Below are 15,197 nucleotides of genomic sequence, written 5' to 3' on the forward strand. Positions count from 1 at the left end.
CAATGACTCTCAGTGTCTGACTCTCTTAACTGTACATATCTACCTTAACTGAACATATCTACCTTAACTGTACATATCTACCTTAACTGTACATATCTACCATAACTGTACATATCTACCTTAACTGTACATATCTACCTTAACTGTACATAGCTACCACTGTTCACAGAGCTGCCACTCTGATAAACAGATTGAGTTTGAACAGTCAGTGTCTGACTGTCTTAACTGTACATATCTATCTTAACTGTACATCTACCTTAACACATAGCTGATAACTGTATATAGCCTACCTCTAAACTCCCATACTTGCCATACTGCTATCACTGTCATGGTTTATATCATGTTTTATATCACCATTTGCACTTCTGGTTAGATGCTAAACTGCATTTCGTTGTCTGGTACTTGTACTCTGCAATGACAATAAAGTTTAATCTAATCTAATCTAATCTAATGATCTATTTCACTTTCTCACTTTCTCTCTTTCTCTCTTTCTCCCTCTCTCTCTATATCTCTGTCTGTCTGTCTATGTTTGTCTGTCTGTCTGTCTGTCTGTCTGTCTGTCTATTTATCTATTTATCTTGTTTGTTTGTCTGTGTCAGCATCTATATGCTATTGACTGAAGTGAAGCAACATTTGAAATGCTCAACTGCAAAACGCATTGCTCTTTAAGCACACACTGTGTCGATTGTTTTACTTACTATTGAGCATGAGTAACACAATTGCGGTGTTTTGTTGGGCTGCGTCCAATACAAGAGTCCAACTAATGTTGAATGCAATTACTACTGAATTCGAAACTGAAAAAAATCAAAATGATTGGCTAGACTGCGGCTGTGAATAGGGCAGATAGACACACAGATGTTTAGAAGTGTTGACCAAACCCTAGAAAACCTGCAGTCCCCTGACAGTACAGGCGCGTGTGTGTTGTACCCTTTGCAAGGGCGTGGTCGACCGTCCTGGATCGGGACCAAGGCCGCTGTGGCGAGGAGAAGAAGACAGGCTCCTCCAGCACCAGAACAAATAACCTTCCTAGAGCCCTGCACCGTCCGCGACATGTGCTGAATCATCACCCACACTGTTTGGGGGGCTGGAAAATGTCTCATAGACGTACCATTTCATGTGTGCTGCATAGGCTACTGATGTAAATATTGAAGTAGGTAATGAAGTAGGTACCTATTGAAGTCAATTTTAAAATGTATAATGAAGTAAATATTACGAGGGGCTAGACGTAAGAGTGAAACAGGTTTTTAATTAATTTACGCATGTGAGTGGGTGGGGGAGGGGGGGGACACTCACAGAAACGGCTCGGTGCGTGTCTCATCCCATATTCAGATATTGCGGAGGTCGGGCGTGTGAGAGAGAGGTGGCTGCAGACCGCATTACAGCACCGTTCAGACATACTCACAGTCTGGTGCACAGTTCTACATACATCGATCCCACGCCATTCTGCTGGGACAGCAAAGGAAAAAAACTGCAATGACAGTGTTCAGTGAGATATAGGATAACCTGGGAACTTATCTCTCTGAAATATCACCCATAACCCAAATCACGTCTCACGCGTCTATGGCCTATATCCACTAACTAACCACTAAATCTGCACCTTATTGTACTCTTCCTTCTATATTTCATGATTTTTTTAATCATCACGGTGATTAAGTCTATTATGCTTCTCTTCTTATTCGTATTCAAGTTGTCTATTATTATAATTGGTTAATCCCCTGTCACACTGTTCCATTGTTTTCGAGACCTCCGTGGCCATTACTGTGCAGCATGGATTACATTTCGTTTAAGATGAGGATGAGTTGCCAGAAGTACAAGGGGCAGGACAGGAGCAGCATGAGTGAGTTCGTGTTCCCCAGAGAATAGGGCATTTTGCAGGAGCTTGCAGGTTTCCCCCACTCCTCTGCCTCCTCTGCGTCAGATGATGCTCGAGTTCCATCACTATAAAAGCACCTGTCTTCGCCAGACATCACTCGCATCTCACTCTCTCTCTCTCTCCCGCACTCCTATACGCTTCACACTCACTCTCACACCGGCCAGTGAGAACGGACTCCGCAAGCAGAGGTCAGCATCACTTCTCCACCTGCAACATGAGTTACTCCGGCTACTCCAGCAGTTCCTATCGGAAGGTCTTTGGAGATGCGCCCCGGTCCACCGGCCGCATGTCTCTGGGCACCAGCCCCTCTCGCCTCTCCGGGGGATACCGCTCTAGCCCAAGCCGCAGCTATGGCTCCCCATCCATGCTTACATCCTCCAGCTACCGCAAAACCGGATCCGGCCGCAACTTCTCCTCCGTGCCCGATATGGACCTGACGCAGTCCACGGCCGTCACCAACGAGATGAAAATAATCCGCACCAACGAGAAAGAGCAGCTCCAGGGCCTGAACGACCGCTTCGTCTCCTTCATCGAGAAAGTGCACAACCTCGAGCAGCAGAACAAGGTGCTGGAAGCCGAAGTCGCCTTGCTGCGTCAGCGCCACCACGAGCCTTCCCGTCTCCACGACCTGTACGAGCAGGAGGTCCGCGAGCTGCGGGCGCGCGTCGAGGAGCTGACCCACGAGAAGAGCCAGATGCACCTGGACTGCGTGCAGATGAACGACACGCTGGACCGCATGAAGGAGAAGCTGGACGACGAGACGAGGCAACGCGAAGAGGCGGAGAACAACCTGAAGGGCTACCGCAAGGACGTGGACGACGCCACTCTGTCACGCCTGGAACTGGAGAAGAAAGTCGAGTCGCTGCTGGATGAGATCGCCTTCCTCAGGAAAGTTCACGAGGAGGAGCTGGTGGAGCTGCAGGCGTCTCTGCAAGCCACACAGGTGAGAATTAATTCTCCTCACCCTCATCAGTTATCACCCACACCTTCCCATCTTCTTTTCGAGTATAGGCTATGACACCACACACACTGTATAGGCTAAACTAACGGAACAGTCATGCATATTGGTTATTGATTGACATGGAAACTTTTCTGTGTTGTCCGAGTAGTGCCAAATATAGTGTCTAATAATTTTCTTTGCACAATTGTGAGTAGGCTACACAGTCAAGAGATATTCGTATAAATACACTCACTGAGCTAGTGATCAAATCCATGCCGTCTCATCCACGTCTTTGATCAGGTGGAAATTCTTTTGACATTTTTTGTCAAATTATAGTTTCATCGCTTCCATGTATCCAAGCGAACATAAGTTATTCACAGCACATGCGCTGTCACAGCACCGGCGCACACTCCGCAGTGCGATTGATGACAGTCAAAATTTACGCCACTGCAGTTGCACTTCTGCGTAAAACAGCACCATGTCGCTGTCCCTCCCCTCTCTGGCAAAATGCTCTGCAGTCCCCCGAACCATCATCAACTCTCTAAAACAAACTGAGAGGGGAAGTGTTGATAACTGCGTTTAAATCTAAAGTAGCCTAGACTGTTTATGGCACATGAGAGTCAGGGTCACAGTGTGTTTGGCAAAAAAAGTGAGAAAGAGAGAGAGAGGAGTAGGGAGAGAGGCAAAGAGAGAGAGAAGGGTGAGAGAGATTTGTGTTTATAGGGGTCCCAGTGCTCCTGACAATGCGGAGAAAATAGTAGCGCATAATCTAGGTGTGGTCGTCCTAGTATGGGGGTGGGGAGGGGGGGGCGGGGGCGGGGGAGGGGGAAGGGGAACGGGGGACAGGGGACAGGGTCAACTCTGTAAAGCTGAAGCACCATGCAGGTACAAACTGCCGTTGTATATTACCATCATTACCTCTTAAACACATTTATTCTACTTCAGAATATGTTATTCTACGATTTAAATATATATATAGCCTAGCAAAATAAGCCATAAGGAATTCTAAACAGCATTTTGACAGAAAGTCAATAGGATTACCTTCATGATGTAATTTCCTTCATTATGGAAATGACCATTAACAGGAGTAATAGTGAGTTTTCTCCAGGGCTTTTCTTTTGCCCGGCAGAAAATACTTGCCATGTAAGCTATTGACAGCAGCGCTCACACTTGACCAGAATCCTGACTCAGCAGTCCATTCATTATCCTCCTCATCAGTGTAGCTGGCTGATTAGAAGAACACATGAGACCAAGCTTCACAGCATCCCCCTGTCTCTACCACGTGACCGAGTCGTAGCACACTGCTTCGCTTCATAATGATAAATCAGTCATCTTATGTAATGTTTTAAAATATATATTTTTTCTTTTACATTTGAAGGAAGACAAAGGACATTTAAAGCAGATGACTTTTACCCAAAATAATGACATCACACAATGAATGAATGAATGAATGAATGAATGAAAGCTTTATTTCGAACATGTGTAGAAAGAATAGTTATAACAACAAAAGGCAAAACAAAAACAAGAAAAACAAAAACAAAAACAAAACAAAAACAAAAACAAAACAAAACAAAAAACACTATTTACTTAACATGTCCGAAAAGGAGTAGGAAGAAGCATACGCTTATTTAATCCTACCCCTTCTCCAATAATCAGAGATTAATAATTAATAATCTGCAGTTGACTTCAATATAAATATATATATATATATTTAAATTAAATCAAATTTATTTACATATTTACATATTGACCAACAATAGAAAACAGAAAGTGATCAAAGATTGTTATTGCTTGCTTGGTCATGCGCTCTCTCTTCATCGGTTAGCCAACGCTTTAGAAATGACTGACCCAAACCCCCTGTGTCTGCGGTCCTCATCCCTGACCAGGTGTCCGTGGAGATGGACACCAGCAAACCCGACCTGGCCGTGGCTCTGAAGGACATCCGGGCCCAGTACGAGACCCTGTCCTCCAAGAACCAGCACCAGGCCGAGGAATGGTACCGCTCCAAGTTCGCCAGCGTGACCGAGCAGGCCGCCCGCAACTCTGACCAGGTGAAGCATAGCAAGGAGGAGCTGAGCGAGTACCGCCGGCAGGTGCAGGCCCGCACCCTGGAGATCGACGCCCTTCGAGGCCACAACGAAGCTCTGGAGAGGCAGATGGCTGAGATGGAGGATCGCCATAGCAACGAGATGGGAGAGATGCAGGTCAGTACCCGGATGGTGACATGGTGTCTACCAGAGATGTCGTGGGGGTGGGGGGGGGGAACAAAACAAAGAAACAAGTGGGTAAACCCCTGAACACCGTGGGTGGGAAACCCCAGACACAAATAACACTGACCTAGAAGAAAACGGTGGCTAAACCCTATTCACCCAAATAAGGAAGTGGGTAAACTGATTTGACTTGGGTTGACCCTCCACTACACCACCTGTGTCTAAACAGTCTTTTCTGAGATCTCTTCTGATCAATCCCACCAAGCAGCAGCTTCATGTTACAGGTGGTGTGTGTCACCTCAAGATGACCAAACCCCTGTAGCACAACTCATGGACGTGCGCGCCCGTGTGTGTGTGTGTGTCCCGTTACAGTGGTTGAAGGTCAAATTACATGTATCGGCCTACAGCGAAGTCTCTGTGTTTTTATCCCGAAGCCCACATGAACGTCGGTTGTGTGTGTGTGTGTGTGTGTGTGTGTGTGTTGACGTGTGTGTCTGCAGGAGACCATCCAGCAGCTGGAGTCTGCGCTGCGTAGCACCAAGGGTGAGATGTCCCGCCACCTGCGTGAATACCAGGATCTGCTGAACGTCAAGATGGCTCTGGATATTGAGATCGCAGCCTACAGGTACAGTACATCTTGAGCGGAGGTTGATTGCTGACTGATACGAGAGGTTTAGTTGCCGTCGATCCACACCATATTGCCTCTATGAGCGGTTTCGATCGCTACTGTATCAATGTGTTCCTGTGAAACGGACTGACGGTAAATCTTAACAAACGTTTCAAACGTGTCTTTCAAAGAACACCTTCGACCGTTTCGGCGAAACGGACGTCTCTGTTGGCGAACACAGTAGCGCCAACGTCCGGTTCTGTTTTGAAACAGAAAGATAAAACCAGAACTGCTGGAATTTGATACATGTAAACAGACTCTCTCCTCCTTCCTCCTCTTCCTCTCTCCTCCTTCTCTCTCTCTATCTCTCCATCTCTCTCTGCAGGAAGCTGCTGGAGGGTGAAGAGTGTCGTCTGAGCACCGTGGGCGGGAACATCCTGCAGTCGGGCTACTCCGGCTACGCCTACTCCTCCGGACGCTCCTACGCCCTGGGCTCCTCCGCCCCCTACAGGAGAACCATGGCCAAGCCGGAGGAGGCCGAGGAGGAAGAGGAGGAGGAGGAAGAGAAGGAGGAAGAGAAGGAGGAAGAGGAGGACGAGAACGAGGAGGAAGCCGAGGAGGGAGAGGATGGAGACGAGCAGGAGGATGGAGAGGGAGATGAGGAGGAGGAAGAGGAAGAGGATGAGGATGAGAAGAAGAAGGAAGAGAAGAAGGAGGAGAAGAAGGGAGGTGCTGCCAGCAAGAGCAGCAAGTAAACTGCTCGCGTCATCAATGCCTTTCTCACCACGGTCCTCTCATTCACTCATTATGGACTTTCGGCCACTCCCCTCTCTCACGCCACCTCTGTTTCAAAAGGACACACACACACGTGCACACACACAAACACACTCTCTCGCTCTCTCACACACATGCACACACGCTCACACGCACACACGCACACACGCACACACACACACACACACACACGCACACACACACACACACACACACACACACACACACACTCACACTCACGCACACACCCACACACAAACAAACTCACTTACACTCTACCCTTGACCTCTATTTCTCTGGGCAACGTTGATTGGAATCTGCCGCGTAAAAGATGCTAGCTACTGTATATAGAGCAGAGTAGATGCTCAGTGCTAGCATGTAGCTCAGTGCTAGCACGCCAGTGTGGGAGAGAGAATGCCGTAAGCAGGTTTGATGTCAGATTAGTAGGTCAGGGACAGTACTACCCTTCCATGTCCTGATGTCTCTATGTGCCATTAATGATTAATGAATGAAGTTATGTTGTAAAGAGCAACCGTCAAGCCTGATAGTAAGTCATAATAGGATTCTAGTAGCACATAGACTATTATATGCACACTGAGGTTTGAAGGAACCAAACCAAATTTACCAGTCCAACGTTTGGTTGGACCAAAGGTGCTATTTGATTTCTACAACAACAACAAAACAACCGTGGATATATATTAGCTATTGTGTAGTAGATGGTGCTCTATACAACTGTTCATCAATGTCAGCATAATGATGAGAGGAAAACTAAATCTGATGCATTCCCATTGGTGCAATAACCTGTTTTGGAGCCGCAGATGAAATGACACATGTCCCACGAGAGGTGGACGACACGCTTCCCACAATCCCCCTCCCCCTTCATTCACCGAAGAAAGCTCAAGAATGTCCTGTCCATTGAGCTTGGTTATTTTCCATGTCTTTACGTCATTATCACAGGAAAATCAAGTCGTTCATCGGCCCCATCTCTCTCTCTTCCACCGCGACTGTCATGGCACGGCAATACTGGCAACAATTTGACAAAAACATAAAAGATAAAAGATATAGAGTAGTCAGGAGGGTTCTGTTTGGAGCGGTAGGAGATACGTGTGTTGTGCAGTGGCTCTTCTGTGGAGAAGTGCACCTTCAGGAATGTAGAGTTGAAAAAAATGCTGCTATTTATCCCATTATACCATTACGTTTGAACTATAAATACCCCCTCTTGATTGATTCATTTGTCACTGAATATGAGACGCCCTGCTGAATTGAATTGAATTGAAGAATCCAATAATTCACCCCTGATGTTGAATGTCTGTCCCCCTCCCTATCAGGAACAAACCGTGCTTTCCTTTTTGAATGGTTACCAGTCCTCTAGTGCTCTCTAACCGCCTTGGCTGGTTGTTTTGAATGGTTACCAGTCCTCTAGTGCTCTCTAACCACCTTGGCTGGTTGTTTTGCCTGTCGTTAGTCATGCTCTTAGTGGGCTCTGCCTCAGACAGGGAGGAGGCTGGAGGCGGCTGTGAGGCCAGCTGGGGCTGACAGTGACGGCCCTCCAGGGTGACTGCAGGTGGCAGCCGGCGTAGACGCCACCAGGGGCCACATGGTGCGCCACAGATAAGGGCTATTATCACCGTGTCTCCCAACCCCCACCAGCCCCGTGGCTACACTGCAGTCTTACATAGTAGACCACAACAAACCCCGCAGAGCTGTCCTGCATTAGAGTGGATTGTAATAGCATGTAGTGGGTTAGGGTATACAGTATAGAGTCATTGGATACAGTGACTGTCTGTTGATGTACATCTAAAGAATGAGAGGGGAGAAACTGTGCTGTGTTGGCTGATCAGAAATGTTTACAAAAAAGGAGAGAGAACACAGGGCATTTGTCCTAAGCATTTAGTCAATGAACTCTATGTATCCTGAAGTAGAAATGGCCTGTCTTCTTTGAATTTTTTTTGTGAACTATGTGTTGTAGGGCAACGTAGAGCTTGACAGAATGTAAAATGTTGTTAGAGACTGGGGCACACTGTGGTGGGCTAGCTTTGTGTTTATGTTTATTTATTTATTTATTTCACTCCTGTACCTTTCTTGAGAAATGAATCAATCAACAGGCATTGACTGACTGCATGGCCTGATTCTTGGAGCTTGAAAACTGGGGATGGGATTTGCTTGTTGTGTGTAAAAAAATAATAAAATAAAAATGAAAATAAAAATGAAAATGAAATTGCCTTAACCATATCAAATAATAAAAAGAGTTTCACTTGCATTTCACGTTTCCGAGGTGGTTCCAGGAGTGCTGACACTTTCCAGAACGTTCTGCTATACTACTGTGACTGTGTGTGCTGCTCATGCAGTGATATTCCTCCCAAAGCCAAATAAAGCCATTTATTAACCAAACACTCACAAAGGCTGCCTGCGTATTCTATTATAGATGATAACACAGATGATATGCATCTGCATACATATTTGCTAGACATTTGAGTGAAAATGATTATTAGAAATACTGATACTTCTATTTTATTCCAAATAGAAAGGAATGTCGGCTCAAACTGTTATGCTCCAGTGATTTAATAAAGACGGTAACACAAACAAACACAATTAAAAAAACGATTTTATTTCATAATAGAAAATACAAAAAATATCTTATGGTCATCATACATCTACTAGATTGGTATGCTAGAGAGAAATGTATTTGTGTGTGTGTGTGCGTGTCACCGTAGCCTTATCGTTCCTCGTCTGCCTAGGAAATAAGTACCGAATGACTATTGTAAGTAGCTGGCCTTGCCATGTTCTATTGACGGCGTTTTGGGAGACAAAAGCCATCTCCTCTTTTGTTTTGTTGTTTTTGTTTTCTATTATTATTTAAGCATTCATCTGAGACTTTCTTTCTCCTCTTTTGTTTCATCGCTTACTGTGCGGTTATTATTATTCACGTTAATTTGCTCAAATAAAGAGTACCTTTATTTTGAATCATACTCCTGCATCGATCTACTCTGTTCTGCTCTGCACCTGGGTCCAAATACATTAGCTACCCATAACAGACATATACATCTTTGGGCATATTGTATTGTAACGATCCTGTATGAGGCCCCGTTAACAGCTCCTCCAAGGGAGTTAACTCTCTACACTGGTGTCAGAAAGTTGGGATGGAAGGAAGGCCATCGGAGAGGCGTGTCCACGTGAGGGACTTGACATAGTGAAGCGTGAGGGCACGCTCTCCCAAACGGTGAGGATAGTGTAACGATCCTGTATGGGGCCCGTTAACAGCTCCACCAAGGGAGTTAACTCTCTTGGTCTAATGGTTAGCGCGGTCGTCGGTTATGCGGGAGATCGGGGTTCGATTCCCGCATGGGGCGAGTTACACTACCAAGTCTCCGTTCGCTACAGTATGTTAACTTGACTTGAACTGCCTATGCTACCATTAACATTATAACCAGGGGTGCACATAACTTTTTGGGGCCATGTGCTCAGAGGAGCACCTAGCTCCCCATTTATTCATAAATAAAGATGAACGAACAAATGATTGTGTGCAAAACAAAAGAAACACATGCAAAATCAACTGACTGCTCTTTAAGCATGAAAGTCTGTCAGACTCCTTTAAACACACTGAAATAAACGGACATCTCTTTAAGCACTGCTCTGTTCTGTAAACACTGAAATCAACTTTTCAACAAAAAGTTACAGCCTAAGCATTTATTTATGCTACAAGCTAGTAGGGCAATTAAGAGAAAGAAAGAAGTAGGCTCAAGTGGGAGTGAATCGGAGGGTAGAGTAGAGAGGGTAGGGGAAAGGACTTGACAAGATTGCTAAATGTTGTGGTGAGATTTGAGGGAGAGGGTGGGGTACGGAAAATCGAGCCGTTGAAACTAACAAAAATGATCAAACATTTAAATGGAGATGTGAAATATGCAAACATTTTGAGAGATGGAAACTTGCTTGTGGGGTGTATAAATGAAGAACAGGTGGAAAAGGCAAAGGTAATAACTAGTATTGGAAAAGTCAAAATCTCCAAAATAGTAAGAGTTGGGGAGAAGAGGGATGGTGGGTGCAAGGGGGTAATTTCGGGAGTGCCACTAGGAGTTAATATGGAGGATTTGGTACAAAACTTAAAGGGAGACACACATAATAGGGGGGTCAAAAACGCAGAAAGAATGAGAAGGGGAGCTGAGAAAAAAGAGACTGAGACCATTTTGATTCAATTTGAAACAGAAAACATACCAAGGGAGATTTTCTTGGGATTTATCATGTATAGAGTTAGGGAATTTGTGCAAAAACCAATGAGGCATGTGGCTAAGATGTGCAAAGGGAAGAAGAGATGTGCTAGGTGTAGTGGAGAGTGTGGAGAGGGAGTGAAACCAAAGTGCTGTAACTGTGGAAAGGAGCATAGTGTTGCATATTGGGGATGTGAAGTGATGAGAAGAGAAGTGGAGGTGCAACAGATTAGAGTAAAGGAAAAAGTATCTTATGCAGAGGCAGTTAAGAAGACAGGACAGGAAAAACGGGATAAGGAACAGGGGTACAACAAAGGGCAATTGACAGTAAATATAGAACAGGAAGATAAAGAGAAAAGGTGGGAAGATAAGAAGAGTTTGGTGGCTTTTATAGCATGAGTGATAAATGCAACAGCTATGGTTAAGAGCAAGACTGAACGGATTAAAATAATTGTCAAAGTAGCGATACAACATCTGAATATGAAGGGGTTGAAATGGGAAGAAGTGGAAAGTGAGCTTAATAAGGGGATATTGTCAAGTCAAGGGCCACAATGTATTGGGTAATAATGGTAATTCTAATACTCCAATGGAATGCGAGGAGTTTGATAGCCAATGGGCAGGATTTTAAACAGTTCATAGAGAGTCGGAGGGAAAAAACTGACATTATCTGTATCCAGGAATCATGGTTGAAGCCAAACTTAGATTGTATTATATATGGATATGTGTCAATTAGACAAGATAGGAAAGATGGGGTTTATTAAACAAGGGCTTCCTTACAGAACACTGGGTATTGGGAAAGAATTGGAGTATGTGGTGGTGGAAGTATGGATAGGAAAGAAGGAACTGGTGGTTGTTAATTATTATAACCCGTGTAACAGAATAGAGCTGAATAATATCCTAGAAATAGAAGGGCAAAATAGAGCAAAAATTGTTTGGTGTGGGGACTTTAATGCACATAATACATTGTGGGGGAGTGGAAAAAATGATGTTAATGGGCAGGTAGTAGAAGACTTGTTAGAGGAGAGAAGTTAAGTCTGCCTAAATGATGGTACAAAAACAAGGATAGATATTAATACAGGAAGAGAGTCGACATTAGATCTTACCTTAGTTTCAAATAATATTGCTCACAGATGTGAGTGGAAAGTATATCAGGAGGGAACCATAGGTAGCGACCATTACCCAGTCGTATTAACAATAAACATTAATGCAGCCGTGGTTGAAGCGGATAGGGGTGGAAAATGGGTATTTGGGAAAGCCAACTGGGAAAAGTTTAAAGAAGATAGTGATATATATACTATATGAACCGGGCAAATGGAAATTTGACCATAGACGAATTGGATACGGAAATAAAAATAGGTATCACAACAGCCGCATTGAGATCCATCCCTATAGTGCAGCAGATTAATGAAATAATCGTTCGCTTGGTGATACAAGCACCAAATTTGGCACACAAGTGCTTTGGGACCTACTCTCTCAGAAAAGTACGGTTTCCACTTGAAAAAACAAAATGGCCACCATTTTCAAGATGGCCGCCATTCGAAATGGATTCAAACAGCGTTTTTGACTGAATAATCCTATTTTGATGGCCTATACATTGAAATATATGTTTTTGAGTGTGAGAAATCCAATTCTGCATTTAGAATATCAAAATTATTGAATATTATGGTGATAAAATGGGAATTAAACTAAAAACACTCTCTTGGTGTTGTTTCCGATAAAATACGCATATTGCATTTAAGCAGTGCTACAAATTTATTTTATTTTATCATTTCAAAGAGGACACAAAATAACCAGAATGATTGAGCAATTTCCTAAAAGATGCATTAAAGACATTAGTTTCACTTTTGGCTATTGGACCTGTAAGCTACTTGTAGGGAAGGCCACGTAGAGGCTGTCTTTGTCTCCCCCAATGTTTTTTTGTTGTTGTATTTTGTAAAAAAAAAAAAAAGTCTTTTTTTTCATTTATACTGTAGTTAGCGGAAACACAGAAAACATGTCCAAGCATAGGCTGCATTGTACAATTCTGAGCAAAACATGGCTGGCAATCATGGCTGTTTCTTCTTTTAGTCCTCACATTCACAGGCACACAACTGGGTACACTTCAGGCCGAATCGATAACATTTGCATCGTCCTCTGCATTCAGTCTTGCAGCCGCATTTCGTCAACTGCTCACACGTCTGAACAATCGGTGGAAGGGTTGTCCAGACCACTTGCCAGACCTCACCATCTTTTTTCCAGCCCCAGTTGGCAGGACTTTCAATTTGCATTTTGCACACTGTTGCCTGGCCCCATATGCAGGCAGCTTGGAAGGCAGACCGTTTCACATGCTGAACGAGGGATGCGCTTGTCGGTGGAATGGCATCATAAGACCTTTGCTTCCGCGCAAATAATTCTAGTCTTGCCTCATCAACCTTGCCTGTAGTGCTCTGCTTGTCATACATGGTGATGACAAACTTCTCAAGGATGTTGAGGTCTGCATCTTCTATGATAGGTGGGTACTGACTGAGCTTTTTGAAGACAGGGCTCACTTCAGGGCAAACCTCCCATGCTTGCCATGCCGTTTTTTTGCCTTTGCCACGAAAAGCTGACACAACATCACAGCCAGTGAAGGCGTGAAAGAACAGCATGCCACTGGATTTCTCTGAGCCAAGAGAAAGCACCATGTCATGGATAGGCAACCACTTAATGGACTGACCTTGGCCAAATTCTACCCAAAGCCTTACTAAGCCTGCATCCTGAAGAGTCACAAAAACATTGACTGCAACAACAAGAATATCTGTGTCGCATGCCTTGATCAACACAGACTTCATCTGTTGCTTGGCTGCATGAAGAGTATGTATGAAGATTCTGGAGTCAGCTTCCTCATGGTTACATGGACTTAAGCCTTCAAGGCTGATGGGCTTGTTTGATAGAGCCTGCTCCCCTTTGGTCACAACTATGACATTGTTGGGACACAGGGTCACTATCTTGTCGGCTAGGAACATGAAGAGCTCAGTCTTGTTGTTGCTGTCTCGCAGGAAGCTTTTCCAGTTGGGTGGCAGTTTGTTTTTGTCTGTCACTCTTCGTCGACCTCCCATACCTCTGTTTGACCTAGTTTCAGCCTTCAGGCTTGAAGTCCAGTAGACATCAAAAATGATATCTGTTGTATACTTTGATGAGTAGGTCTGGATTTTTGGAACTACATCCTGGACAGCATATTCCTGAAAGGTCTTTGATGTCGTAGGAGACAATGAATGCACAAGAGAGGAACCATCAATGATAATGGCATCACATTCTGGTTGTTTGTCAGGAGGAGAAATGGTAGCTTCCAGAATTTTTGAAAGCTGAGACTTCTGGCCAGAGTGGAGTTTCCCTGTGTCACTCAGTGCAGCAGGGAAAGGTTGATTCTCATGCTTAAAGAACTCAAGCAGGTCACACTCTCGTGATTGGCACGATATAAAAAGCTGCGAGAACAGACGACAGTCATCTTTGAGTACCTGCTTCTTCATGTCACTGGAAGCTGCAGCTGCCTCTTGGCGAAAGAAGTCGGCTTTGTTCTTTTTAATGGGCTTATAGAAGGAACCCTCATCCCCCAGACCATTGAAAAAGTCTCTGAAGGCAGCTTGACCTTTCTCAAAGTGAGTTCTTACAAGCTCAGCAGCACTGGGATGTGCGATGGTTTTTGTGTCCAATGTGAGCAGATCTTTGGACTCTTCCTGGAAAGGATTGCCCAGATCCTTCATCACATCAAACAACTTTTGGACCTTGTCAGTGAAGGACTTCTGAGACTGACTGGTCTGCTCATGATGCCTGACATCTTTGTTTGCTTCTTTGACTTGAGATGCCAACTCATACTGGTTGACTAACAGGTTTCTGGTTTCTGGTTTCACAGCAGTGATGTCGACAGATGGTTGACCACATCATCTCAATTAATGGTGATGAATGCTGCCCTTCAATTTAATGCAATATCTGTGATCAGACAGCTTCCAAAAACGCTTATTTTGAGTTACGTAATAGCCACCATCTTGAAAACTAGCGGCCATATTGGAATTCAATTGACACAATTGAGTTCCAGTAAGGATACATTCATTTTGATGTTTGGACCATTAACCCATTTCTGTTCATTCAAGTTCTACTCCAAAAAACGTTATTTTGCATCTGATGAGGCGGCCATCTTGAAAAGTGGCAGCCATCTTGGATTTTCAGCTGGAAACCGTACTTTTCTTAGAAAGTACATCCTGGACATCATTTGTGCCAAATTTGGTGCTTGTATCACCAAGTGAACGATTCTTATGAAATATTGATTTAATCTGCTGCACTACTAAGAGTAAAGGAAAAATAAAGAGGAAAGCAGTACCATGGTGGGGTGAAAAGTGTAAAGATGCTGTGAGGAAAAGAAATAAGGCTTTTAAAATATTGAAACGGACCCATCATTTTCAGTATATGTTAAATTATAAAAGTGCACAGGCGTAAGGAGGACTATAGGACAGGCAAAAAGGACGTACTGGAGGGGACAGAAGGGAGTGGGATTATCCGGTTCTAAAAAGTGGAAATGAAGTAGCAATAATAGTAGTATTAATAGTAGTATTGGCAAAAAGCTTTGTTAAGT

General features: G+C 44.2%; 1 protein-coding gene across 1 annotated transcript; it reads left to right on the forward strand.

Annotated features, from left to right (window-relative positions):
* Positions 1 to 2,087: 2,087 nt before the first annotated feature.
* neff1 (neuronal intermediate filament family member 1) lies at positions 2,088 to 6,385 on the forward strand (the record flags this gene model as incomplete). Its single annotated transcript, XM_080532357.1, has 4 exons — positions 2,088 to 2,816; positions 4,700 to 5,017; positions 5,524 to 5,648; positions 6,016 to 6,385. 4 exons carry the CDS (start codon positions 2,088 to 2,090, stop codon positions 6,383 to 6,385), a joined length of 1,542 nt encoding a protein of 513 aa, XP_080388483.1.
* Between the last annotated feature and the right edge of the window lie 8,812 nt (positions 6,386 to 15,197).

Source organism: Nansenia antarctica (assembly GCF_963989245.1).
Source record: "Nansenia antarctica genome assembly, chromosome: 5".
Taxonomy (NCBI): Eukaryota; Metazoa; Chordata; class Actinopteri; order Argentiniformes; family Microstomatidae; genus Nansenia; species Nansenia antarctica.